Source organism: Silurus meridionalis, chromosome 2 (assembly GCF_014805685.1).
Source record: "Silurus meridionalis isolate SWU-2019-XX chromosome 2, ASM1480568v1, whole genome shotgun sequence".
NCBI classification, from domain to species: Eukaryota; Metazoa; Chordata; class Actinopteri; order Siluriformes; family Siluridae; genus Silurus; species Silurus meridionalis.
In genome coordinates this window covers 11,446,038-11,473,560 of record NC_060885.1, presented here as the reverse complement: position 1 = coordinate 11,473,560, position 27,523 = coordinate 11,446,038, and the positions used below count along the sequence as shown (strand labels likewise).

The following is a 27,523-nucleotide window of genomic DNA, read 5'->3' as shown; positions in this document are numbered from 1 at the left end:
GCTATAAAAAAGTAACATATTAAAAACACCAATAATTCAATATAAACTTAGAGAAAGAGACATCCTAATTAGGTCCTTTCTTTCAGCCTATCACATTTCCTCTTCACCCCCACCGTTGCATTACAATCACATTTGAAATGTCAATGTCACTTAAGCTGCTCTGCTAGAAGTCGTTCTGAAGACGCATGTGCTCTTACACCATAGCTGTGATCTCTGTTTATTTTGGCTACCATTTATTCACGCCTTGGATCCGTCAAGCCGAACAGAAGGAAAGGTCATGTTTTCTCTGTTCTCTCTACTTCCCCTCGCCATCTTTCCATTTTGCTGAATTTCTCCCAGTGAACTGGGAAAACTGAGTTTTTAAACATCTGGTTCAGTTGAACCTAATGATACTGGTCTCTGATTAGTGTACTACTGTGTTTCCCTGAAAATAAGGTTGTATCTAGATAGGTTGTTGTACATAATATAAGAAATCCTCCAAACATAATCACTTTTGGAGATTACTTTTGGAGGATTTCTTATATTATGTACAACAATCTATCATTACACAACCTGCTACAACTTGTAATCTGATTGGTCATCTGTTTACCGTACCTCTCTTACAAAGGCACCCTCTTGGGTATTTACAAATACTTATGGTAATTATAATTCTTATTATTATTTAATATTAATATTAATATTTTATAATTCAGTACATCATCAGGTGTTACAACAGACATATGGTACAACCGTAAATGGCAGCTATCGATCTGAGCTCGGGCTTATTTTCTGGATATGTATTATTTTTACAGAAACACAGTAATAGTTACTGGGACTGAAGCTCTAGGTTAAAGAACACTCCTTCTCTATGTGATGACAAATGCATCCTCATGCCTATCCAACATCTCGTATTTCCAAATCTGAAAGATCTGAGGCAGCAATTAAACAAAAATCCTTTTGATTGCTAGGATCACTATGCATAGGACACTAAGGATAAATTATATCCACTTTTTAGCTCCTCTTTAAGTGCATGACCCGTAGTTTCTTAATTTACTTAAACAAAGTACAGCTTCTGGATTTCTTCAGATTGTTTATAGCTGTTAGTGTCTACCGACTGGACTGATGAAGAGTCTGCTTTGTTGGAAGTGGATTGCTCTTGCATTTAAACCATGGTAATTAAAAGTATAGGGGAAGTGCCAATTTGGCTGAAGTAAATTACACATTATATAATAAAAATACAGTTTATTGTAACTTGCATCATCTAATTAGCGAACATTACATCTATATACAGATGCTTATTATACCTATGTTACTTATACATTGAGACATACTGCAAGTTTGCATAATTCAGTTTTATTTAATATATATATATATATATATATATATATATATATATATATATATATATATATGTGTATATATATATATATATATATATATATATATATATATATATATATATATATATATATATATATATATATATATATGTGTGTGTGTGTGTGTGTGTGTGTGTGTGTGTGTGTGTGTGTGTGTGTATATACATACATAAACATACGTATATATCTTTATACTGTAGTTCTATAATTTGTTCACTGATGAATGCTTGAATGCAAACATGTTCATGGCAGTTGTAGGAGTCCAAATCCATCCTCATTGTTCTTTAATTTTACCCTCCAGATAATCTCATGTATCTTTATGCTGTTTATACTGTATTTGAAACCATCTTCAGCAGCCAGTGATCTCCAAATGAAAAGAACTCTGTATAGAAGTAGGGCATAATGAACGATCAGGCAAAGCTGGAAAGAAGAATGTGACAGGGTTACTTAAACCTCTGCTCGTGATTTGATGCTTAATACCTCAAATAGTAGTGCTCTAGCTAACCTGGATAACTTGGTTTTCTCTAATTTTCGGTAGTTAGCTGGCTAACTCAGCACTATCAACTTGCAACAATGACTCGTTATACAGAGTATGTGCAGAAATGCTGATCGTCACTGAATCCTTTAGAACAGCATATTTTTCTCTGTTCAGTCTTAAGTTTTCTCACCGTTCTTTCACGTATCTATCCAGCCTTGTGCTTCTGCTTCCCCATGGGACTGAGTCAGTTGCAATGCAGCCAACAGCCACTCCAAAAACCCTGTGTTTTCCCTTTCAAACTCCCATCATATTCCTGAATAATAATAGAGGTTCTAAAATATCAAGTGTTTGATCATGTATCTTAAACAAGTACTCATGGGGAGTTCATTGAATGTGCACTCAGTCACAGACACACACGAAAAGCACTCTCAATCCCTAAATGACTCACTGCCTGTATTTCTCTCTGCCTCTCTCAGGAGAACATCCTGATGCGTATCCACTTCCACATTGCTGACGAGAGCAAGGAGGACATCTGTACAGCAAAACATTGCATTCCCCACCAGAAGTTTGCTATGACACTCTTCGAGCAGGTGAGCCTCCTTCCCACACTTGGTTTCATACATTTAGTTGTCAGCGCTATATTTATTTTCCTGGAAGCACATTTTTATATTTAGTGTCTTTCTCTTTCTACAAGCAGGTAGAATGCTCTGTCTATAACGGCACTGTTACACGCACTGCACTTTATTTACAGTATGTGGATACTTTACACTCATTATATTTACTGTCCTCTCCTCGTCTCGCCTCTAGTGTGTGTGTGGGAGCTGCGGCGCGTCGTCAGATCCTCTGCCCTTCATTCAGATGGTGCACTACATCTCTACCACCTCTCTGTGGTGAGTATTGCAGCCTAGAAGAGAATTTATGAAAGCAATTAGAAGAGGAAGGTGTTATTAGATAAGATATTAGACAAATGCACATTACATTGAGTCAAATTATTTTCTTCGCATATCCCAGCTTGTTGGAAGGTTGATAACAGAGCGCAGGGGCAGCCATGACACAGTGCCCCTGAAGGAGAAAATGATGAAATTTGTGATTTCAGAATTTTGTGAATCTCTCAAATTTTTACTTGGCTTTCTTACTCGGCATTTTTTTTTATGTGGCTAATCTCTATACAAATTAAATCCTAATTTTCAAGGTGCATGGTTCAAAAAACATTGTATATGGTTCAAAGAAACTCGATGGTCTCCAATCCTCCATGAATCTTCTGCAGATTTACTTCCTTCTTTTTCTTTGTGCTACAGGCACTCAAGCAAACCGAGTATGTATGTAGTGAACTATAGATCAGAGACAGTGGGGTGCGAGAGAGCTGGGTCCTGTCCAGTGCGAGTCAGCATTACTTCAGCATCTCACACAGAGAGAGCACATGGTGGAGAGCTCAGCCACAGGGCCTGCAGGATGGGCTGATAGTGTAAAAGCAGGATGTTAACTTTGCAGGTTGAATGCAGAATGTGAGTGTTCCTTCAGGCCAGCTCGCTGTGGCTGAGAGTGTAGAATTGCTGCAGCAGTGTGTGTGTGTGTGTGTGTGTGTGTGTGTGTGTGTGTGTGTGTGTGTGTGTGTGTGTGTGTGTGTGTGTGTGTGTGTGTGTGTGTGTGTGTGTGCTGGGCTCCCAGATGCCCTGTAATATAAAAAGCAAACAGCAGGTAGAAGTCACCTTGTCCACAACCACCCTCACATACAAGCATACACACTTTACACATTATTATTATTATTATTTATCGGTGTGTGGGTATTCAAGGAAGAGGCGGAGGAGGGAAATATGACCATTATGACTTGGTGGGCACATATATGCCCATTAAGCTAGGTAAAAGTAAATGAATATATTTCGTTAACATGGTATGTGTGTGTTTGTGTGTGTTGCAGTAACCAGGCGGTGAGGATGTTGGAGTGCAGGGAGAAACCAACTCCTGACATGTTTGGGGAACTTCTGAGAAACGCCAGCACTGTTGGAGACCTGCGCAACTGTCCTGTGAGCACGCACACACACACACACACACACACACACACACACACACACACACACACAAACCACACACACACACACATTCCCCATCTCAAACCGCTAATTACATCGAATGAACGCTAAAGGTAATTGAATCTTGTGCATGTGTGTACAGTGTTTTTGTTTATTTATGTGATTGTTCTGTTGCTACCGTAAGCTTCATAATTATTGGCACCCTTAAAAATAGATTTAAAATAGAAGCAGATTTCATCTTATTTTGTGGTAATTTTTTGTCCCAATTATTATTATTTTTTATTCATAATGATGATCCTTAATAATGTACCTGGTTAAGATAAGATAAGATAAGATAAGATAAACCTTTATTCGTCCCACAGTGGGGAAATTTCTATGTTACAGCAGCAAGACAAAGAAATAAAAATAGATGCAAATATATATAAAAAAGAAGAATATACAAAAAAATAAAAAACAGAAATAAAAATAAATAATAACAATAATAATAATAATAATAACAAAGAAATAAAAATAAATGCAAATATCTAAAAATAATATACATATACTACAATACCAGTATATATACAGTACAATGTAATAATACGAATAGAAGAAAAAAAACAAAAGTACGCTTTTAAGTCGTTTTGAGGTAGTATTGCACGTAAATTGCACGTAATATTGCACATAATATTGTACCTGATTTGTTTAATAATATTTCACACAGATAAAGTTATTGCACATCTTAAAAAGTAATAGCAGTGTTGTATGTTGGTGACTGGTTTTACTGGGAACAGCTTTGGTTGTTTATCCTCTAACAAATTTGTTATCTGTTACATAATCTTGTTTTGTATTGCTAATGTACTTAATACAGAAGTAGTTCCTGTCTTGGCCTGATTAAATAAATTTGGTTTCAGTTGTATATTCTGTAAACTCTTAATCTCAGCTGTCTGGTTTGCCATTTTGCAGAATAACATTTTCTTTCTGCTTTTCTGTTGCTCACAGGGAAATTGTGGAGAAAAGCTCCGTATTCGTCGCGTCCTAATGAACTCTCCCGAGATCATCACCATCGGTCTGGTTTGGGACTCGGAAAACTCTGACCTTGCCGAGGATGTCATCCACAGTCTGGGCACCATCCTGCGACTTGGAGATGTAAGACACACACTGTCTGAACCAGTTTGCATTAGCTCATTACTGGGTGCTGCCCACTTAATAAATAACATTGAAATAAAAGGACTGATAAAACATTACCTTTGGCACCCAGACCTCAGATAGCAGTCAAGTGAACTTACTTACTTACTTAGTCTCCTTACTCTAATGTAAGGCTCAGATCTGGGTCAGGACATTTCTGACTGTTCTGAATAGGGATTTGGCTTTTCATTTTCCTTATGAGTCCCCCCCTTATATGTGTGTGTATGAGATCTGTGTCAACATCACAGCCTTCTTGGGAATTGGGATTGCATCAGAAAATGTGCCGAACAGCATTTTAATCGAATCCCGATAGTCATTTGTTCCAGGTTTTGATCCGTGTTCCTTTTTAAGTATGGATTCCAGCCCCCTGCCGCTGGCATTTAGCAGAGGCAATGTGTAACATTTAAAAATGCATACAAACGGAACTCATTATATTCAGGACCTTTAGATGGTGCAGGAGCTGTGTGTGTAGGTCATTTTATGTGTGTGTATGAATAACCCTGTGCTTGCTCTTGTCTCACAGCTCTTCTCCAGGGTGACCGAGGAGAAGGCCAGACAGGCAGAGCTCTACCTAGTGGGCATGGTGTGTTACTACGGCAAACACTACTCCACTTTCTTTTTCCAGACCAAGATCCGGAAATGGATGTATTTCGATGATGCGCATGTCAAAGAGGTAATAGCTTTTCCTGTGCAGAGAGCACAGTTGATAATCTGTCATTTGTCATCGCCCCCAGTTTAAGACTGGTGTGATTGAGATGGGAGGACCATGTAGCCAGTTTATAGCATTAGCAGAAGCAGATTAATAATATTCTCCTCATTTGACACTATATAACATGGTAAGAGAAAGTCACTCAGGGTTTTTTTGGATGAGATAAATGATATCCTCTTAGTCTTCAGCGCCGCGGCTGCGCGGCCGATATCCCATTGTTCAGAGGTGTTAATGTTTAACAATAGATTCAATAAAAACGGACAAGAGTAACCACGACTAACTATAAATTATTCTAAAGGTCAAAGCCTCAAGCATCGATTTTAGATCACGTTTTTTCAATAAAAAAAATTATAACGAATTAATTTGCTAAATTTGTGTAAGTAGTACACACAACAACATGCATAAAAAAATGCAATACTTACACTTTTATTGTAGAAACTAGTCACAAACGCATCCTGGTTTATTTGGAAAGATACGGGTAGACTGAACAACATGCCGTAAAGCATTTTTTGTGCAACTGTCGAGAAAAATATTCTACTCCAACTTATCTAGCGTGTATTTTAATCAAACTAATTGATTGATGTTTTACTATTAATCCAACAGATTTACCTAATAATTAGTATAAAACTTAGTAGATTTAATAAAAGCTGCTTAATTAAACCTATTTATTTAGCCTAATTTTTTTTTTATCAAACTCATGTAACCTATTTACTCCAAGTATAATTTAAATAATAATAATCAGATATTAATAAATATCAAATCAAATTTTATTTGTCACATGTATGTATGTGTATGTGACAATTTTTTTTTTATTTGATTTGAAATAGAGTAGGATAGGGTCTGACTGACTTATGAGTGTGCTGAAGAAACAAAAACAACATACAAGGCAGACTTAAACATGCAAGAATCGTTGTAGTCTTCATTGTCTCCTGGTGATAAACAGCAGGGAGGTCAGACGAGGTCTGTGTGCCCATATCACGCATACAAGTACGCTGTACGATGCGAGGACGGGTTCTCTGGAACAGCTGAGGTAGAGAGATGTTCAATAAACTGGGCAATCTCAGTGGCGAGGGAGAAGAGTTGAACCTGACGATACTGTCTGTGGAGAATGCTCCTAAGAGCTGTCCCAGAACGTCTGCAAGATGAAGCTGAATAAAAAGAAACCCACAGAGATCTGATGTAAAAGGGTGAAATCAAAATGACTAAACCTAAAAATAAATATGTGCATGTAGCGACAAAAGTAACAAGCTTAAAATGTTATCTCTAAGAGCTCAACACACTATGTAACATAGTCAGCTCGTAAAGTACAAATGACCCAGATACGAAAATGACTAAGCAGAACAATACAGTTAAGCATATATGAATAAACAATCAAAGTAAAAATGAATATATCTTGATTCAATGACAGTAGAATAGTAGACAGCATTATAAAAGGAATAAAAGCAGAACACTTACGCATTACAGGCAAAATAGGCCGCAAAATGGTAGTTCGCACAAAGGTTGAGAACAGAATGAAGCTGTACCTAAGGGGACTGAAGGTTTTATACAAAGTTTTTTTTTTAGTATTATAACAGAGAAAGGCCAAAAATAAGGGTGACTGAGGAGAACAGGAAGCCCAAATATGGAATCACAGGAAAGGGTGGAGAAGCAAGGTTTGGCGATAAAGGGAACTGGACAAAACAAGTAAACGAAGGGGGTGATAAAAAAATAAGGGGAAGGTGAAGAATTTCGAAAAAATAAAGTTGTCTTGACACTAGGGTATAAATATGAGTTTGTGTAAAGTGTGTGTCTGCTTGATCATCTTGATGTGATCGAGTGACCACCTTCTATGAGCTCATTGGAACGTGACGGCAATAAAGAAGGTTTGCTTTTATTCATCCAAGACTGAAGATCTTTTACTGGCTTTTAACGCCTATTTTATTTTATTATTAATACAAGTGTTCTATTGGGAATCAACTGCAACAAAGAATCCACCGGTGATGTGTCTGCTCAGAGACGGGTTCTGAGCGCCGACACAACTAAACAATAGTGTCGTAATTTAGATAGTTATTCTTTTGTTTACGTCACAGTACTTCGGTGGGTGTATTGTTTGTATATGTTTCGGAATAACTTTCACATAAAAAGGCATCTTGGTGGTAAAAATAAAACAAATATGGCTGGTAGAATATAGTGTTACAAATCAATTGAGACCACCCACAAAAAGAAAAACGGCAAAGAAAGGCAGAGCCTAAGCATCTCTGGCCTTAGCATCCACTCTCTCTGCAGGTCTTGATGTTTTTTTTTTGTTTTTTTTTAATGAACTGCATATCATTTCAAACCTTTTATTTATAGTTATTTATTTCTAGATTTTTTTATCAATCCTGACTAAGAAATGAGGCATTTTACAATCAGATACACTGTGGGTGGTTAGGAATGTTGCTATTTGAATGTAGAGTGAAAAGTAAAGGAATCGTAAATGTTTTAAATATCAAAACTTCTCTCTATAATTTTGTACTCTAAAGTGTTGCTTCTCAGAAGGAAAGAGTACAAAATGGCCCTCACGAATTGCCCTCTACAGCATGCACAGGCAGATTACTCAGATGTACAGTTGCAGGACAGTGTGATTGATCAGCTTTTATGTTATGTGGTTTGGAGAAACTTGAATCAACCTTATATTCACAGGTTTTTTAAAGCCTGTTATTCAGCAGAACCACAAGAGCAAGGGTGTAATTCAAACCTGACAGATGGCTGTTGGCACATAGTGCTCACAGTCAAGATGTTTTCCTGTGGCAGGGTATTTGCGTGAGTGAACAGCTGTCTCTCCTCTTTAATCCTCATTGTAATTGCTGTGCAACTCTGTGTTATTTTGGGACTCATGACCACATATGATATCAACATGATCAACTCAGTATCTGACTGTAATGACTTATTTACTATAGTGGATTGTTGATAGTATGGTCACATTGAATCTCTCAAGGATCATTATTGAATTGACTTCTGTTTGTTCGCTTATTTATTCATTCATTAATTTATTTATCTATCTCCATTATCCACTTAAAGTCTAAATGGTTCTGGAAAATACTGGGGTGCAGTCAGTAGGTTTGAGGTCAAAGGTTTATAGCAGGCCATTCAAGATTCTTCACTCCAGCCCATGTAATGCATATTTCATAGAAATGGCTTTAACAGAGGCATTGTCAAGTGAAGGTGTAATATATAATGCTACTGCTTCCGAAGACATTTTATACAATTGCGTGCCTCCAACTTTGTTGAAAAGTCCATGTAGTGTGTATAAATCCTGCACATAAAATGTATTTTTGTGAGCTAATCAAAGGTGATTGTGGCAATGAGACGTTCTTGAGATGAACTAGGGGAACTAGTAGCATCAGAGTTATTTCTGACTTTATATTTTTAACATGAAGTTGATTTTTTTGGAAGTGTTTTGTTGTTAAATAATGGAGACTTGAGTGCAGAACTGTTTATAGTGTCATGTTAATGGTTTCTTGGTATAAGGCAGGGATATTGGAAAGGGGACCTGTTTATCACAGGGCTCAAGCAACACACATTCATTCCTAGGTTTATTCTATGTTCTACTTTATGTATTGACGTTGGAATTTGGGTGCTGGGGTACTGACTCTGAAAATTTCTTAAATGACAACTACTAAAGATCTGTCATTTGAGCATTTCCCAAGGGTAGATTCAAGAAATATATCCTTAGCAACTGCTTTATGTGCTGAATGGATGTTTCTACCTGATCAGGACTGTCAGCATAACTCTAGAGCACATAGATCACTGTGCATCTTGCTAATGTACATAATAATGAGGACAGCATAGAAAAGAAAAGGGGAAAAAAAAGGTCAAACTGATAGATGCTGTTTCAATACTTAGTCATTCAGAGGATAAGAGGCCGTGTAGGTGGGGATGTAATGAATGGCTAGGCTAGAGAGGGAGCAAATGTTTATATGGCACCACCTACATCCAGTTGTAGAAATACCGTTCACAAAATACACTGTAATCTTTTAAAATATTTTCTTTTGTATAGGTTAATTAATAGATTCACCACAGAACCAAAGGCATTTGCAAGAATTGAATAATAAAGAAATGCTGGATTTATTCTCTACCCCATGTTAAGTTTGGATCTAGCAAGGCTTTATCTTTGCAGTAACATTCTGGATCATGGACAGTTGCAGATGAAGCAGTTTTCTTTTTTTCTTGGTTCATCAGAAGAATGCATGGATAAAGAGTGAGTTGCAACTGTTGCTGTACAAAAAGTGCACTCAAAGGAAGGATATCCCTCTATTGTTTTTCCCCTCCAGCTGGACAGCAGTGGGGTGTGGCCAGCACAGGGACACACTGCCACCACATCATACACTCTCATATTTTTTCTTTCTCTCTCTCTCTTTCTCTCACACAATCGCGCCATGTCGCACAGTCTTGTCTATAACTCCCGGATTGTTTTTGCATCCTGTCTCCATATGACTATGGAAAAAGAAAACAGAGGAAACCAGTTTAGAAATTCGGCGCCAGGGTAAGACAAAAAAAAAAAGACGATTTCTAGCCCAGCTTCGAAAATAAACCTCGGATCTCCATAATAATCTTGTCATTTTTGAGCTATTTCTGTGTGTGCTAAATGTGGTGCTGTTGTTGCACTCTGTAATGCCAAAGTTTGAGCCAAGTTTGAAAAATGAGTTGGACACATTTCTGCTGCACTCTGAATTTTTTACTTCCTCACAGATCGGGCCGAAATGGAGGGACGTGGTGTCTCGTTGTATAAAGGGTCATTACCAGCCACTCTTGCTGCTCTACGCTGACCCGCGCGGCACGCCCGTGTCTGTACAGGACCTGACTTCTCGCTTGGACCTTCACCACTACACCAAAACATACTACGACAGCGAGGATTCTGGTAGCTCTCATTCTGACTTCAGTTCTTTATCATAAATACTAGAAAAAATTGTTTTTAGTCCTCTAAAAAACTTTTCCTGTAGTTTATTCTTTTTTCCCCATTTGAAATATCTATAGATTTGATTGCATTATTGTAGAACCACTCCCAGGTATTTTATATTAAGTTCTGTACATTTTTCTTTCTTTTTATCCTGCTCAGGTCGTGAACCGTCTATTTCAAGCGACACACGAACAGACTCCTCGACAGACAGCTACAGCTATAAACAGTCCCACTCACACCATGAGTCTATGGCCTCACATTTTTCATCGGACTCCCAGGGAACCATTGTGTGCAACCCGAAAACTCCACATCACACAGCAGCCTGGATACTACAGGTACATCCACACACTCATGCACAACAATGAAAAGGACCAGATGCAGTATGTACGAAATAACCTTAACTCTGACTAAGAACATTTCATCAGAGTGCTTTTGTCTTGTTTCAAAGGCCCTTTGACTGACAGCGAGCCTGGACAGAGGCACACTCCAAGAAAAAGTGTGACCACAGACAGAAAGAGTGGAGTCGTGGACAGGAAGAGGAGTGCCAGCAGACCTCGTCGTTTAGACGATAGAAGCCGAGTCTCGAAGACTGACGAGGTGTCCTCTGCAGGATACCACAGTGAGGGTATGCAGTTTAACACACAGCAGGAAAAGTTTAATCAGGAACTGCAGCACAACTCTCAGCACTGTTTTTAAAACTTGAAGCTGATAACAGTCTGATGTCAACATTCTTTTAGTAACCGAATGAACTCTCTAACGTGATGGTCATCTATTTTGGCACAATTTGTGGGGTTTTTTTAAATCGTTGTTACATGTACTCATCACTCGTGCTCCTGTTTATAATAATTTTAGGTGAGACCCTGAAAGAGCAACAAGTCCCCCGTGGCACTCCTAAACCCTGCACGAGTCGTCTGCGAGACTTTAAGGAGAGCATGAGTAGCATCATTCTGAACCGGCCGCAATCCGCCGACAGCACCAGCAGCGAATCAAGGTCCAGCTCGGGGGGAGGACGCTACAGGCCAGCCTGGAAACCCCGCCGAGACACACTCAACATTGACAGCATCTTCAGCAGAGAGAGACGCAAGCAGGCTGGCTACGCTCCTTTGGGCACAATGTTGCCTGAGGATACTAGCCACCAGGAGATACTGACAGGCTCACTGCTTAAAATGGGTTTTGGTGCAACTAGGACACTACCATCAACACAGAGCAAGAGGATGGAACCTCCTCGGCTCATCCAGAGGATGGAAAGCGGGTATGAAAGCAGCGAGCGGAACAGCAACAGTCCTGTAAGCCTGGACATTCCTATAAATGAGGGAGCTGTTAATGGATCACACAGGTATTCACTGAAGACAAGATAAAGATAAAGTCATAAGAGAATTGAACTGTATATAGCAGGCTAGGTTCATAAGAGTTATTAAGTATCAGTGGTGAGGGACGTTTAAAAAGGTATTCTTATAGTTTATAGGATTATAGTGATAAAACTGGATTTACATTGGGAAGTTCAAATCAGTGATTTCTCATTTCTATCACGTGTGCAGTATCTGAGATTCTATTCAGGTTTTGGGGTTTTGATAATGGATAATCAGTTTATAGGTTTGTCATCATTGTTACATTTTTGTTCTTCTTAGAATGGTTTTCAGGGTTCTCTCTGATCATGAAGAAAATCACCCCCCCTCCCCTAATTGTGACTGTTAGTAAAGCAGAAATAAGGTTTATCATTTTCTAGACTGAAATCAGGGCGGATCGATTTCATAGTTTTGATTTGTTAAAATGTTCTTTCCACTGAGTTACATGAACTCATGAACGCCCAGATTTTCTTCTAACTAGTTACATTTAATGCAGCACATGTTGCAGGGAAACACAATAATCATGGCTTTTTGTGTGCTTCTCGCAGTGTAAAAGACACAGGCTCCATAAAGCCACCCACCGGTGTCGGCCCCGCATGGAACAGTGTACAGAAGTCGAAAAGCAGCAGTTCCCTCCTGCAAGAAGTCAAATCTTCCATCAGAGGAAACAGTCAAATGAGTTTGGGTGTGTAATTTGTATTGTCTGAGTTGTATAGTGGTGCTTCTTATAAATTAATTACTTTACATTACTTTTTCATTTAAAAACTTTGTTTATTAGTTTTTCTTAAAGCAAAGCTTAGTTTAGTATGCTAAAGTTAAGCTTTAAGATGGGTGTAATTATTTAGCCAGAGGTCAGTGTAATTACCTTAAAAGGACTGAATTACAAACATGTATGCAGCCGCAGAGGGCCGAAGCGAGCTGGACGAGCTCCAGGAGGAGGTGTCGCGCAGGGCAAGAGAGCAGGAGCTGCAGAGGAGAAAGGAGAAAGAGAAAGAAGCAGCCATGGGCTTCAACCCCAAACCCAGCAAGTATATGGACCTGGATGAGCTACAGAACCAAGGTAAGTGTCTAACACTGCTGTGCTGAACATAAAGTAGGAGCGTGACCAGGGGCTTTACTGTTGCTTTGGGGCTGCATGTGCAGTGTGTGTGGGTGTGACCGTAGCTAGTAGCCAGATGTCACCACATTGTGTGGGCTGTGTGTGTGTGTGCTTGTGGATGCTTGCATTGTGTGTAGGTGTGCAGGTTTCTGGGCTTCTGTGTGACGCGGTGCTTTGGTGTGCATGTTGTCTGCAGGTAAAGGGGAAGGTTTTGAGCGGTGTGTGCTGGATGCTGAAGCTTTGTTAGATCAGTCTCTGAGGCTGGAGCAGGCAGGCGAGGTCGCTGCCGCACTCTCTGTGGTAAACGAAGCCATGTGTAAGTAGTACTAACCTACCTCCAGAATTCCCTCCTCCCCATGTGCCCTCCTCACCATGTGTTTGTAGAGTGTATATACTGCATGTACGTTCCCTTTCGCTGTGTTTAAGCGACACAGCGTTTATACGATCACTGCAGTGGTGATCGGACAAACGCTGATGATTTGTTTTGGAGATTTCAGTTCTCTCATTTGTCCTGACCAAAAGGTCACACTGTAGACGTTCCAGGTTGACGTTAGGACAAATTGCTGTATAAGTGTAATTTTGTTTCAGCTTTACTCACAAATGCACTAATAATTGCTAATAAACAGTGCAGACAAACAGAAAGTTATTATATAAATATTGCTAAAAACCTGAACCAGATTAGTGTTGTGAAACATGTACAAACTTACTATATTGATACTGATTAGTATATTGGAATTTTTTCCTCCTCAGCTGACATCACAATAAATCTTTTTTTGCTTTTATGTATACAATGATTTTGAATTAAAACTAAACATCATTTTAAGTTTGAATATTTGTGGTACATGCCACTTGTAATGATTCTTTTTAACTGGTACTCTGAGCTTTTTATTGCCACTGACTGAGGTAGTTATTTTGAGCTGAGAATGTTGCTTGAGATGCGTCTATAAACTACACCTTCCTTTAACATTGTTGCCTGTTGTCATAGTAATTCTTTGAGGACCTCAGGCACTGACATAAACCTAAAGTTAGCTTTTTTCACTTGTTCCAGTCTGTGCTTTTTCATGATTCAGCATTCTTTCTTTTGCATTTCTTTCCTTCTTGCTTTTCTTGTAATTATCTAAAAGGTTGCCTAAAATAACCCCACTTCATGCTTCCTGTGTCCGCTGTCATATTGATAAAATGGGGAAAGAGTTGGAATGGGAGGTCTGTGCTGGTTTGTCAATGTCAACAAGAGTCTGTGTGCAATCCCTGTGCTTCATCATAATGCTGGGTGTCCCAATTTTGTGCCCCATGTGTAAATGTTTAGGGATATTATTCATAAAATATGAGACAAAATATTATTCTCATTTATATATTATATAGTGGCAGGCTGTTCATTTCGCAGCTAGGCCTTCAATGGGTGTCCTACCTGAATTAGTCCACCTCTTAATAACATCATGATGATGCCACAGCTGTAGAAACAATCAATATTACACAGAAAAGCAGTATAACAAAATGCTGCATCATGACCCTGGGTTTTCTGTGCATTTCTGTGCATTTTGTTTCTGTGCATTACGGTTTTCCTGGAGATTTTAATTGAAGGCAAAATGTGTATTTTTTTGTGTGCAAATTCCACGAGAAAGAAAACACAAAAATATAAATGATTAATGAAAAGCTTAACTGTTTTTGTTGCTTTTTCCACACAAAGTCCAACTTTTTTTTAAAAAGTCAGTCTTATATATGTATATGCTAGTAATTATATCTACGACCAAAACAACTTTTCCTCTGTCAGCTATTGTGGAATGAAAAACCAATTATTAAATCCACACATAATATATTTGAGTTTGTACAGTTTACTACAAATTCGGTTAGCTGACTCTGAATCGCACACACTCTTACCATCCGAACAAAGGATGTGTAAATGCTGACATGTTTTAATGCATGTTAGAGGGTCTTTTGAGTAGCCAAATCTCAATCTAATCAGTTAAAGCAACAGCTCCTTACAGCAGCGAGAGAGAAATGCTATGAAATGAAGAGTAATGCTATTTGGGAATAATTTGTTGAATATTCATGGACCAAATTATATTTAAACGTAAGTCAGTGATCCTTATAGAGTTTAGACCAGCAGAGAAGGCCTTGCTGGCTCTGACGGCCCGCCACTGATATCATTCCTTTCTCCTCTGTCATTGTTCCCCTGTGCACTTGGTGAAATCTTTATTAGGTTTACTGAACTCACAAGAGTTTTTTTTGTATAAATATATTAGAATTAGACTTGTACTGAAGAGATTTTGAAAATTATTCTTATTTCCTTTTTTTTTTTTTTTTATTCAGATTCCAGTTTATTTTAAGTTCATTCCATGGCTGAATGCAACTCATTTTAATTTTTTAAACGTAACACTCATCATAATTTAGCCATTTTCCTCCCCGTCAAGGGTTATGGTTTAACATTTGTGCATTTACCGAATAAAAGTTTCCAGCATTCTTTCTTCCTTTCATTGCCTTATCCAACCCAATGTAATGCTTTTGTTGATACCAAATTATGTTTGCATGCATCCCATGAAAGAACGTTTTCTTTTTCTGCATCTTTTCATTCATTTATTTCTTTTTTTTTTGTTTGTTTTTCTTTTCTTTCATTTTGTGTTTGTTGCTGAAGCCAAACTCAGGCATGCCATGCATGAGGGCAGTGCTAACGGGCAGGGCAGAGCAGTGGCTGAGGCCCGACTGCAAAAGTGTATGAGGAGGGCACGAGGCCTGCAGCAGAACATGCAGCAGCAGGAGAAGCAGCAACATCAGAAACAAGAGGAGGAGGAGAAGGAGGAGAAGAAGGAAGAGCAGGAGCAAAAGCTGCCTTTCAGGTACCTGCTGGCTCTGATGTGTGTCTGTGTGTATGGACACACTCCAGCTGGAATGTCTACACATGCACCTGTGTAAGAAAAGACAAGCCACCTGATTGACAGGAGAAGAATAATTGGAGAATGACACCAGGTTTTACTGCTGATTGTTGGCTGCACAGGGGACAGTATTACATTGTTTATGTAAATGAAGTGGCCTGTTTCCACCGAGGTTCTTGAACGAATGCAACGAAACTAAAGTGTTCTTAACACACACACTCTGCTGTTCCACTATAGTGCAGCAGCAAATAAAAAGTTGAGATTGAATTAAAGCTAATTGGTTATAATTTTGCCTCTATAAAAACTAAGGGCACTGCAGAAACCTAAAAAAAACCATAAAAATGTAAGCTTTCATAATCGATTACAAGCTAAACACAGGGTCAGTAAATGAATTGGTTGTTCGGTAACTTGCATTTGAATAAACAGTGACCTTTCCTATACCAAGTTACACACAACCTTCTGTTCTCAGTAAAAGTGCCTACTCTGAAATAGGAACTAAAAGATTGTGGTTATTATTGCCCATGAATGATCAACCTGGTTCCTGAGGTGTAACTGAACCTCGAGTTCTTGAGTTTCTGTCGGTGAAACATGCCAAACAATAGACTAAACTATAGTCTCTGCCACTAGTTTACTTGGAAGTTTGTGTGTGTACTCATTGTGTTGTGCTCATTCAATTTATTTTGTTTATTTTATAGTGAACAACCTGTCAAGATCCAAATACTTCTGACAGATGCTCAAGAAGAGGTTGTGGATGCGCTCTCAGAAGCTTCCTTAGGCCCACCCTTAGCATCCCCCATAATTCCCTATTCTCCAGCTCCATCTTCTCCTGAACTCTCCCACTCCTACTTCAGAGAGAACCCTGAGCGTCCTTTATCCGTCGATAACAGACAGCATCACCACACTCACTCAGACTCACAGGATCGTTCCCCTGCCTCTACTTCTACAACATGTCAACCCAGTGCCAGCTCTATTTTCATGTCCACGGTTAACAGTGCTTCCCAGATGCCTTTGCCAGCCAGAGACCAACTTGAATCTCATACGCTCGGGAACAATCATCACCCTCCTGTGTTGCGGCGCTTCAGTGTCCCTCGCTCTTCTACTTCCTCTGATCAGTACAGCTTGGATGAGAAGCTGCCGATGCTCCACTCACAACAGTCACCACTTTTCAACCCTCCAGTGTCGCAGCACTCTGATACTGCTTCACCTTCGCAGAATTCCATATCATCTAGCCCCTGCCTCATGCAACGCTCCACCTCACCCGCCAGACCCATGCCTGTAGAGCGCTGGGCTGAAAACGTCACCAGATACTACAATTCTCAAAATGCTTCGCAGCCAAATATTTCACCCTGTGGCTCGCCCTGTGAAGAGCTGTCTGAACTTGACTCACTTTACAGAGACAGTTTGCGGGCTCCCAGCAAACCACGAGGTTCTAGCGGGCCAAGTCCACATCCCACTGGGAGACAAGGTATTTATTTGCTTCATAACAGAGAGTGTTAAGGACAAAAGGTATGGTTGGGCCAGCTTTAGAGTGATATGACTGCTAAAACAAGGCATGGGGTGTTCAGAGGGGTTGAGGTCAGAGCTCTATAGCAGGCCACTCAGGATCTTGCACTTCAAATCATATAAACCATATCTTCATTGACATTGACTGTGCACTGGTGCATTGTGTTAGGTGCATGGAATTAGTTTGGGTCTAGTTTAAATGAAAAGGAAAATGTTATACTACCACATCCAAAGACATCTGATGCAATTGTGTGCCTTCAACTTTGTGGTAACAGTTTGGGAAAGAACCAAAAAAAAGCTGAGGTTCATATTAATGTGTACATTGTACAGCGTTATTATTTAGTAAAGTAGTAAAGTAACAAGTTACACAGCCGTTGAGATGTTCATTTAACATTTACGCAAAGAGTCGGCTGTAACAGTCGGAGGTAAGGCTGTAAATTTGATCAGGACAGAGGACGTTTCACTTGATCGTAGAGGCTCCAAGTGAACTGTTTATAGCTGTTCTAACTTTCATCATTGATGGCAAGACTCTGCAGTGTAAGAGGAATTAAAAGCTTGGTGTAATTAAAACATGCTGTACTCGGGAAAACAATGTCAGGGTAGTAACAGTAACTCACACCACCTCATTACATCCTGTTCCTTCTTTAATCAATTACAAGCCCTATTCAAATACAGGATTACAACTCAAGTACATTACTTTGTACATCAGTTTCATGTTGCTTTCTACATTATATAGCAAGAGAACATGTATTGACATTGGTATAAATTATATATTACTTTAAAGCTTATTCAGAGTTTGATCTCCTGTCTGTAGGTCCTGCATCAGCACGCAGACTCGCCTCTGGACACTCAGGCTCGCTCGGCCGCTCCAAAACACCCACTGCTGAGATCGAGAGGAGTGCCTACAGGACACCAGAATACATCAGCACTCCTGCACACAGAGTGAGTGATGAGAGAGAGAGTGTGTGTGTGTGTGTGTGTGTGTGTGTGTGTGTGTGTGTGTGTGTGTGTGTGTGTGTGTGTGTCAGTGAACATGCATTAATTCATGCACAGGTGTATGTGTGCTTGAGGTTAATTCGCACTGAAAGGGGTGATAATGCATATTGCTGCTAACTAGGGTGTAAAAACTGCTTGCCCCCCCAAGCCTGCTATACCTACGGTGTGTGACGAACCAGTGAGTGAAGATCAGATGTACAGCGCTGAGAATATGCGTCGCATCGCTCGCAGTCTGAGTGGCACAGTCATCAGAGGACGAGCCGAAAACCTTGTTTCTTCCCGCAGCATTGTAAGTTTATTGTGCTATCCGCAAAAGAGAGTGGGAAAATCAGACAAACAAATTAGTTATGTTGCAAATGCAATTCCGCGATAAACCAGGGGTGCGAGATTCGAACCGCGGTAAAGCGGGGGATTACTGTATTACATTTGTCTTCATATATATATATATATATATATATATATATATATATATATATATATATATATATATATATATATACAGTATATGTATATATATAATATATGAAGATTTACCAAATGGCCAGCCACAAAAAAAAATTTCTGCAGAATTTTCAAGAAGTCTCATAAGACAAGTACAAACCTCATGGTGCATATGATATTTGGCATATGCATTCAGTGTTTACCCTGATGCTTCCTGAAGTTTGAATTCAGGCTTCATTTAGTTAATCTTCTCATTTACTCTCTTGTCAACATTCTCTCCTTCTACTTCTCTGATCCCTTTCTCATTTTTGAATCTTTTTTAAGGCTTCGGGAATTGCTAAGCATGTGGACCCTCGATTGATTCCACAACACTCCAGCACCTCCCCTCATGCCGCACCTGCTCCCCACAATCCTTCAATTTTTACCCACCACCCTAAACACCAATACCTGCACCCATCTCAGCAGCCACGCCCTCCTCCACCTCAGTTGCAACGGCCCACTCGAGGACCTCCAGGTAACCATGTGACTCCTGTGCCTTATTACATCACACACTTTATACTACAGGCACTGTGGCAGTTTTCACTTCCCACAACTGTTCATGTTTATCCTCATCTTGTAGATGTCACTTACTTCTTAATGAAGAAACACCCCGAGTTTAATTTCCAGCCCTAATTACTTTATAATGATCTCCTAATGATCTCTGTGAATCGAAAGATAAGCTATTTAGAGCGAAGTTTGCCTGCTTTGTTTAATGTGGTTTTCCTTTTCCTGTTCTTATTTACTGAACAGCTAATCAGAATACTGACAAGTACTTTGACTTGAATTACTGTTCCGTTTTTTGGAAAACGATCTACAAAAATGATCTAAAATGTCTGTTCTTACCTGATAGTGTCTGCTGGAGATCCCCAAAAGGTTAACAGGTTTCTGGCTGTGCTTGACCGGGGTGAAGCACTTGCCCACAGCAACTCCCATAATGTGGCAATGAACTATGGCACTCTTCCTCGGGCACCCCGGAAAACAAGTCACTCTGTGCCATCCATGCCTCAGGCCATAGTTGGACTAGCTGCTCGCCCTGAGGCCTGGAACTACATAGATCCCCGCTATGCCACAATGGCTCACTCAGGGCGATTGGCATCTAACAGGCCTGTGGACGTTTCTCAACACCATCCTCAACATGCCAGCTTACCCAGACAGCCACTGTCTATGCCCACTGCTCAGCCCACTCGTATGGATATGCCACCAGAGGGAGACTGGAGGACTGCCCCTTACAGAACAGGGCACCCGGATGGCCAGGCAGTCAGAACTCGGCGTGGTTCCCATATACAGCTATGTTCAATGTGCCAGCAGGCTCCAGCTGTGCCCACGGGTGCCTACTGCCAGGCCTGCATTGCCTACAGAAATCGCTACAGGCAGGCCAACTAATCAAATTGTTGCACCACTTCATGGAAATGCCTCTTTCATGCACATAATGTCCTATACATACATCTTCATGAGGATGAGTGAGGGAGAGTTGAGGATGAATGTGGAGTTTTACACCAGCCCCCTTCTTTCACTTTTACTTCTTCAACCTGCCTGTATGCTGGAGTCCTAATTTTTTTATTTAATTTCTATTTTTTTTTTTTTTTTTTGATGAAGAATGGCCTCTAACTGAAGGTGTGTTGCTTCACATCTGCACTGTGCATGTCATGTCGGCTGAAGACTGTTTTCGACTCTGGATTTAGGATTCTTAGTTGTGATTTGTTGACTTAACACAACAGGAAGGACTTGATCCATTCCTCGAATGACCTGCCAATGTGATTGGTATCTAACTACAGTGTTTTGTTTAGAGTGTTTTTTTTGTTTGTTTGTTTTTTTTTAAATGAGGACATGAAGCACAAATTCAAGACAAGACTGAGACAGAGCTTACTATTTTTGAATAACTGAAACAATAGGCCTGGAACTGACAGTTCCTCAGTTTATGATAGATTTCTGAATATCAGCTTGCATATTAGAATAACCAGATTGAAGTAAATTGAAAGTCAAGGTTTAGAAATGGTTGTAAAATGTAAATGAGTTAAAAGCAGTGGAGTTGAAATGTTGCACTATGTTGAGAAGTGATGAGAGAGAACATTTTTCATTTGTTTTCTGCTCTAGTTTTAGGACATGCCAAGTGGCTCACTGAAAAGCACTAATTGGAATGTCAATTTCAGTGTAAAAAGGGTTTTATAGGGAAAGACATTAGAAGAAATTTTTTCATAAATCTGAAACATCAGTGTTAGTCACAAAAAGGCCATGTGCAGCAGTTACGAATAACATTTTTATTTATTTTTGTTCAGCATTAACGCTGATGAAGGGTTAGGATTTATTAAACATATCTGTTTCTGTCTTTAAAATTTTACACTGCATCTTGCAGGTGTTTTTTTTTTTTTTATCTCCGCAGCAAAACCACAACTGTGATGTGAGCGGAGAATTCTTCAGCATTAAAAAAAAAAAAAAAAAAAAGCGTTATGCACAAAACCATACAATTTTTGCAGGCTAATTCACCCTTAGCAGCATCTTAAGATAGATCTATATGATGCTAAAGATTGTCAGTATTTAGGGATTTATTATTAAATCATTTAGATTTAAAAAGTACATTTATGCAACCGCATGGCTTAAACAGCGTCAAGAAGGAGAGAATTGTTTCTCTGCTGCCTGATAGGACTTGTCTGTTTCCCCCAAACCCCAGATGAAAACATCGACCCTTTATTGAGATTACATATGCCTTTCGAGGGGTCTTTAGAGGAAAACGGATAGAGCTAAGCAGCCCCATTCCAAGTGCAGCGGGAATATTAAGACAGATCTCGGAGGCAGAGAAACTAGCCCAATTCATCACACTGCAGTTTCATGAATAATTTTTTTTGCTTTGTTCTTAAAGGGTACCTTTCTTTTGATTTTATACTTTTGGAGACATTAAAACAGGAGATCTTTAAAGTCACAAACGCCATCTTTAAACATATTTAGGAGAATTAAGTAAAGTGTATGCATATATAAAATGGAGATATGATTATGAATGCACGTTATTAGACTTTACTGATACATAGATGCCCTATTGGGTTATCTCCATTTTTATTTGATGCACAGTTTTGGCTTGATGCAGTGAATCTTTACATTATGCTAATATTACGCTCACACACTTGAGTCTCCAGTCACTGCACTTTTAATTCCAAAGTAGAAGTAACTTTGAACATTGGTGCAGCAACTAACATTCCACTTTTGGCAACAAATTGGGAGCCGGATCCCGTGCTCTCTTCTGTCCTCACTCTAATTAATATCATCTGCACCAGCTCGCTCCGTATTTGCATAAAGTAAAACCTTTCTCAGCTTTGTCACGCCACTTGACACGCAAGTCTCATAAACATGAATGCCCTCTGAATGCAGAGAGTCAGTGCATGTGTTAGCGTAGCTTTACTGTGTGGTAGTCTGGGAACACATAGGATCAGTGACTGTGGCTATATTCTGGCAGCCAATAGTGATGGAAATGCACTATATGCACAAACGTTAATGGACACTTGACCATAAGGTTGATATGTGTTTCTGAGCATCTCAATCCACATTTAGTCTGCCAAGATGTTCCTTTAAATTTTGAGTGTAGTTGAGGAGATTTGTGCTTATTCAGCTACAAGGGCTTTAGTACTGATGTAGAGGCTTGGGGGTGCAGTCAGCATTCCAATTCATTCCAAAGGCGTTCAGTAAAGTTCAGGTCAGAGATCTATCACAGGCCATTCAAAATCTTCCAGTCCAACCCATTTAAATTATATCTTCATGTAGCTGGCTTTAATCACAGGGGCATTGTCATGCTGAAACAGGTTTGGATCTCCAAGTGAAAAAATACTATATAATTGTGTCTCCCCAACTTTGTGGTTTGGGGAAGAAACACATATAAAAGTCAGGTGTCCCGATACTTTTGTCCATATAGTGTATACCATGCAAAATAGCCTATATACCTTAAAAAGTCTTAAACCTTACTACTTATATATGATTTTCTCACACAGTAAACATCAAGGTTTGCTCAAGATATTGAAAAACCACGTGTTGGAGTGAAACAGGCATAAGCCTAATCAATTCGGTTTAAAATATCATTGATGCTCCTGCACTTCACTTTACACATTAAATGCAATTTTCTTTTCATTTTTGACCGTAACCAGCTGTAAATATTCCACTAACTTTCCTTGTTGTTGTTACATATGCATACACCTACATAATTCTATAGAATAGAAATGTCCTGATGTGAAGTGTTTTCTCAGGCCACCACACAAATATCCTCCCATCCAACTCAGTATTTCATCTTATCCCACGTTGCACTCGTCAGGCATGTTATGTTGTGCTTGATTTAGTGAGCTGTAAACACATAATGAACGCTTTTGAAGTTTAGCTTAAAAAACTGTGCCGTTCCAGTTGTTACACAATGTATATGCAATGTCGCAAAATGGCCCGCGTTCTTATAGCTTAACGCTAAATACTAGCCTGAGTTTGTGATTCTTTTTGCTTAACTATGTTAAACACTGGTTTTAGTGCACTTCACAAGTGTTAAGTTAGAACGTGTAGCTCTGTTGTAATGTATATTTCCCATAATTATGGGACATTTCAATGTTTATATGTTTAACTGTGTAATCTAGAGATCTATATCTTAAATTTTAGTCATATATAGTTTTCTATGCTGTACTGATACTGAATACATATACTTATGTATATATTGGTATTTTCATGAAGTACTGACCTCTACAAGTGTAATCATACACTTCTAAGTATGTGGAAATGAACCTGGGACATGGCTTTTTCAGTTTGTGTCCTCACGGTCAGTCGGACATGAGAGCAGAGAGACACAAACTTTTATCAGCCTGGGACTATTGTTGGTTTTGGCACCAAAGCCTGCCTTTATATAGATTTGCAGTGAGAGAACCCTTTCAGCTGTAATATAAATTCCGCACAGTATATATTTATATTATGATCGTAATAACAATTCAAATATCAGGTTCATTAGTAATTACATACAACAACATTCTGACCATTTTTGGAGCCTTAGAGCTTTTTAGTACTGCACATTCCACCTGCTGACATTATATATAGGCCAAATTTTATTTGGCTTTTAGAACCACTGTGGTGTTTATTTAAAAAAAAGAAAGATGCGTACCCTGGCTGCAAAAAGACCCGAGTTGATTCTGTATCCATTTCCGCATAGAATCTGAATAAAAGGATTTTATTTGGGGAACGGATTTACATCCTTTAAAAATGTATTCACTTACTATTATTGGATAAAGTCAGAAAGTGGTATTTAAAAGGTCGCATGTTCAGGACGAGGCTATAAAGGCTGCAGATACTGTTTATACGATAATGTATGTCATAAACTCCAAGTGTTTATACTAGAGCGAATATGATGTAGATTGCATGTCTCTTGTGTCCAGCTTGATTGAGATTGAGGAGAATGTGGTCCTGAAAGCCACAGTGCTGCCCAGCAGATGTGATAAATTGACCCAAGTTAGCTAAAAATGTGTCCACTATATAGGCAGCAACTGCTCAGTAAGAACCTAGCTATCTGACACAAACTAGCTAGCTTTAGATGTAAATGTAGGTGTTACTTACTGTGTAAGGAATATAAATTAGGCGTGTTAGCTAAGCATTGCGTGGAGTCTGATAACCATTCATATTTAGCAAGCCAGTTTTACTGATCTGATGAATCATTAATTAAGTCGGGGACTGCAAACATGGAGCTCCTCCATGGCCAAATCTCTGTAACTGCAACAGTCTTCTGTCGGCCCAACAGCACAACTTAACATTTATCAAGCTAATTCATGCTTGCTCTGAAAAATCACTGCATTCTCCCACTATGGTTTTGCAACCAGGAGACGTGACTGAATTCAGTAGCGTCTTACTTGGGTGTATTGATGGTTTGGATAATATTTAATAATAAGTATAAGTAAAAATACTCAATAATAAGTATAATTGTTGTGTATGATTTGTGATTTGCACCACAGCAGCAACAACAGCAAAAGCCTTGCTATGTTTCACATACATAACTTTGAGAAACACTTGTTTATAGAAATGTGTTTTTATGCAGTATCTTCATGAAGGTAAAAATGTAAAAAAAGGTGTACAGTACGAGAAAAGGCCCTGAATGCAGGAGTGTTTACTCGTTAAAATGTGTCATTTTTAAAATGACAACCTTAAATGCATTTACATGTTTAGAAATCGTTGGAGAATGTTAGGACTCTGATTGAATTGTAAAAATGCTCTAGTTTTTCCTCAGATACATAAAAAATCTAATTTTGTTGTGTGGAGGTGAGTATTTTTGCATTGCATCTCTGGCTATTTTTTTGTCCATGAAGTATAACATGAAGTTGAGTTTTTGCCAGATCTATTGGATACAGTACTGTATGCGGTAGTCAGCTGTCTCTTCCTTTTCTTCTTATTTTTTTATGGAAAGTGAAACAGACAGAAAAAAAGTGAACAATGTACATAAACATGTATATACAGATATTCCTAGTCTTGAACATGGAGATAATTCTAGTTTGAAGCCTTGTTTGTAAATGCTGTGGTAGAAAATGGAACTGGTATTTTTGCAATAAAGCAATTATTGTGCTCAAGTCCGGAGCGAAAATGAAATGCCTCCTGCGTGTTTCTTCCTTTAATTGAATTTGGCTTGTGAAGTTCATCAATTTGACAGAAAGGTAATAATATCCAGTCAGTGTCGGTTTGAGGTTTCGTTGAAATTTCCTGCAATATTCTACACACAAGCCTGAACATGAATAAATTAATTTCATTTCAATACATAATACTGTATATAAAATTCCAGTCTAGTCAGAAATACATTTTCCTTATCAAGCTATTGACCCTCAGAAAAAAATAGTTTAAAAGAGCCAGAGAGGCCTAAAGCTCCTGCACAAAATGTGTGATTAATTCTGTATCTGCTTATCTTTTAATTACTCCTACACTGTGCAAAGTTATTTGAGTTTTTGAGCCAGTCAAAACTAATCAGTATAAATAGTGCTTAAAGCAATCGATTCGAGGAGAATGATCAGAAACGGAATGAGCTTTATTGCTAAGTATGTTTGCACTTACAAGGAATTTGTTTTGGTGACAGAAGCTTCCACATTTTCTAAAGTAAAAAGAATAGGAAGCAAAATAAATAAAAAAAGAATAAAGTTATTGCACATTTTTTTATAAAGAAAATAAAGTATTATTTGGTACATATTTGAATTAGTAAAAGTGGTATTGCACTTGATTTATTTGTTTAATTTTGATAATAAGAAAATAATTATGGAGAAATATTAGTCATGGATGTGGCGCTTTTACCACTGCGGCTCGGGTTCGATCCCCGGTCAGGGAACCAACCCCAGCCACTCTTAGTGATGGTCCCAAGCCCAGATAAATGGGGAGGGTTGCGTTAGGAAGGGCATCCAGCGTAAAAACGTGCCAAATCAAAACATGCGGATGATCCGCTGTGGCGACCCCTAATGGGAGAAGACGAAAGAAAGTTTTATTAGTCGTGTTTTGCTACACAAGCGGAGATGTGGTTAGAATATATTGCGAGGGCTCATGCATGTAATGTACTGCAAGACTGCTAGCATACATTTAATCAAGGGTTTTGAAATAAAAGTTATTATGTATTGTTGAAAGTGCTCTAGAACGGTCTTTACAATATTTAATTTGTTCCTGTATCAAAAATTGTAACCACATCCAGTGATGTACCTAAACGTGATATTACACAGGGGTAATACAAAACTGTTCCACTTCTACCCTGAGGAAAAGTAGAGTTATACTGTCACCGTGTATAGAATTTCAATTAAAACCTGATTCTACACATAAACAGGGATACCATTAAATCTACAATATATGGCCAAAGGGTTATGTGCATCTGATTATCACATCCATGTGGTTGTTTCCCAAACCATTACCACAAATTTGAAAGCACAGAATTGTAGGTTGATTGTTTTCCCTTAATGGAACTATGTAGACCCAAACTTGATTTAGAATGACCATGGTTTATATTAGACATGCTTTGCTATAGTTGGAGTAGAAGAAATTGAGGTGGAGTGAACACCACCAGACCTTCTCACCTGACATCAGTACCTAACCTCATTAAAGCTCTTGTGGGTAAATGACCATACTATTTAGAGGAAAGCCTTCCCAGAAGAGTGGAGGTTATTATTATCAGAAAAAGTTGTTCAACAAACACTTGCAAATGTGAAGGTCAGATGTACACAGATGTTTGGCTGTATTTTGTATCGTGATCATATTTTTTTACTTATCATTCAGATATTGATTACAAGAAATACAACATGACATCACTAGGTGTAATAAATGAAGTGATTCTGTGAGATAAATGAATGCAAATGAAAGAAACTGTCATAACTCTAAAGTTGACCATTTGCCAGGCACAGTGCATCCAAAATGATTTATTCCTTTTATACCCCAAGAGTTATTGTAACAATCTGTGTAAGCATCTCATGTACTGTATTTATATTAGTTTATACTGACATATGTTCCTGTGGGACGTTAGATTCCACATGCAATATAACTGATGCTAATAAGAAAAAAAAATGGTGCTTGATATTCTAGTGTGGGAAAAGCTTACATTACCAGCTTTATT

General features: G+C 38.7%; 1 protein-coding gene across 1 annotated transcript in view; it reads left to right on the top strand.

Moving 5' to 3' along the window:
- Positions 1–25,536, top strand: part of usp54a (ubiquitin specific peptidase 54a) — a 61,835-nt gene extending 36,299 nt beyond the window's left edge. Inside the window, 19 exon segments of the mRNA XM_046869332.1 lie at positions 2,313–2,426; positions 2,644–2,726; positions 3,755–3,860; positions 4,848–4,994; positions 5,557–5,706; positions 10,453–10,621; positions 10,820–10,954; positions 10,957–10,995; positions 11,109–11,285; positions 11,513–11,996; positions 12,555–12,691; positions 12,905–13,066; positions 13,302–13,421; positions 15,738–15,939; positions 16,671–17,440; positions 18,293–18,420; positions 18,596–18,763; positions 19,240–19,429; positions 19,805–25,536. Coding sequence (XP_046725288.1) covers positions 2,313–2,426; positions 2,644–2,726; positions 3,755–3,860; positions 4,848–4,994; positions 5,557–5,706; positions 10,453–10,621; positions 10,820–10,954; positions 10,957–10,995; positions 11,109–11,285; positions 11,513–11,996; positions 12,555–12,691; positions 12,905–13,066; positions 13,302–13,421; positions 15,738–15,939; positions 16,671–17,440; positions 18,293–18,420; positions 18,596–18,763; positions 19,240–19,429; positions 19,805–20,337 — 4,014 coding nt within the window. The 3' untranslated portion in view covers positions 20,338–25,536.
- Positions 25,537–27,523: the final 1,987 nt, after the last annotated feature.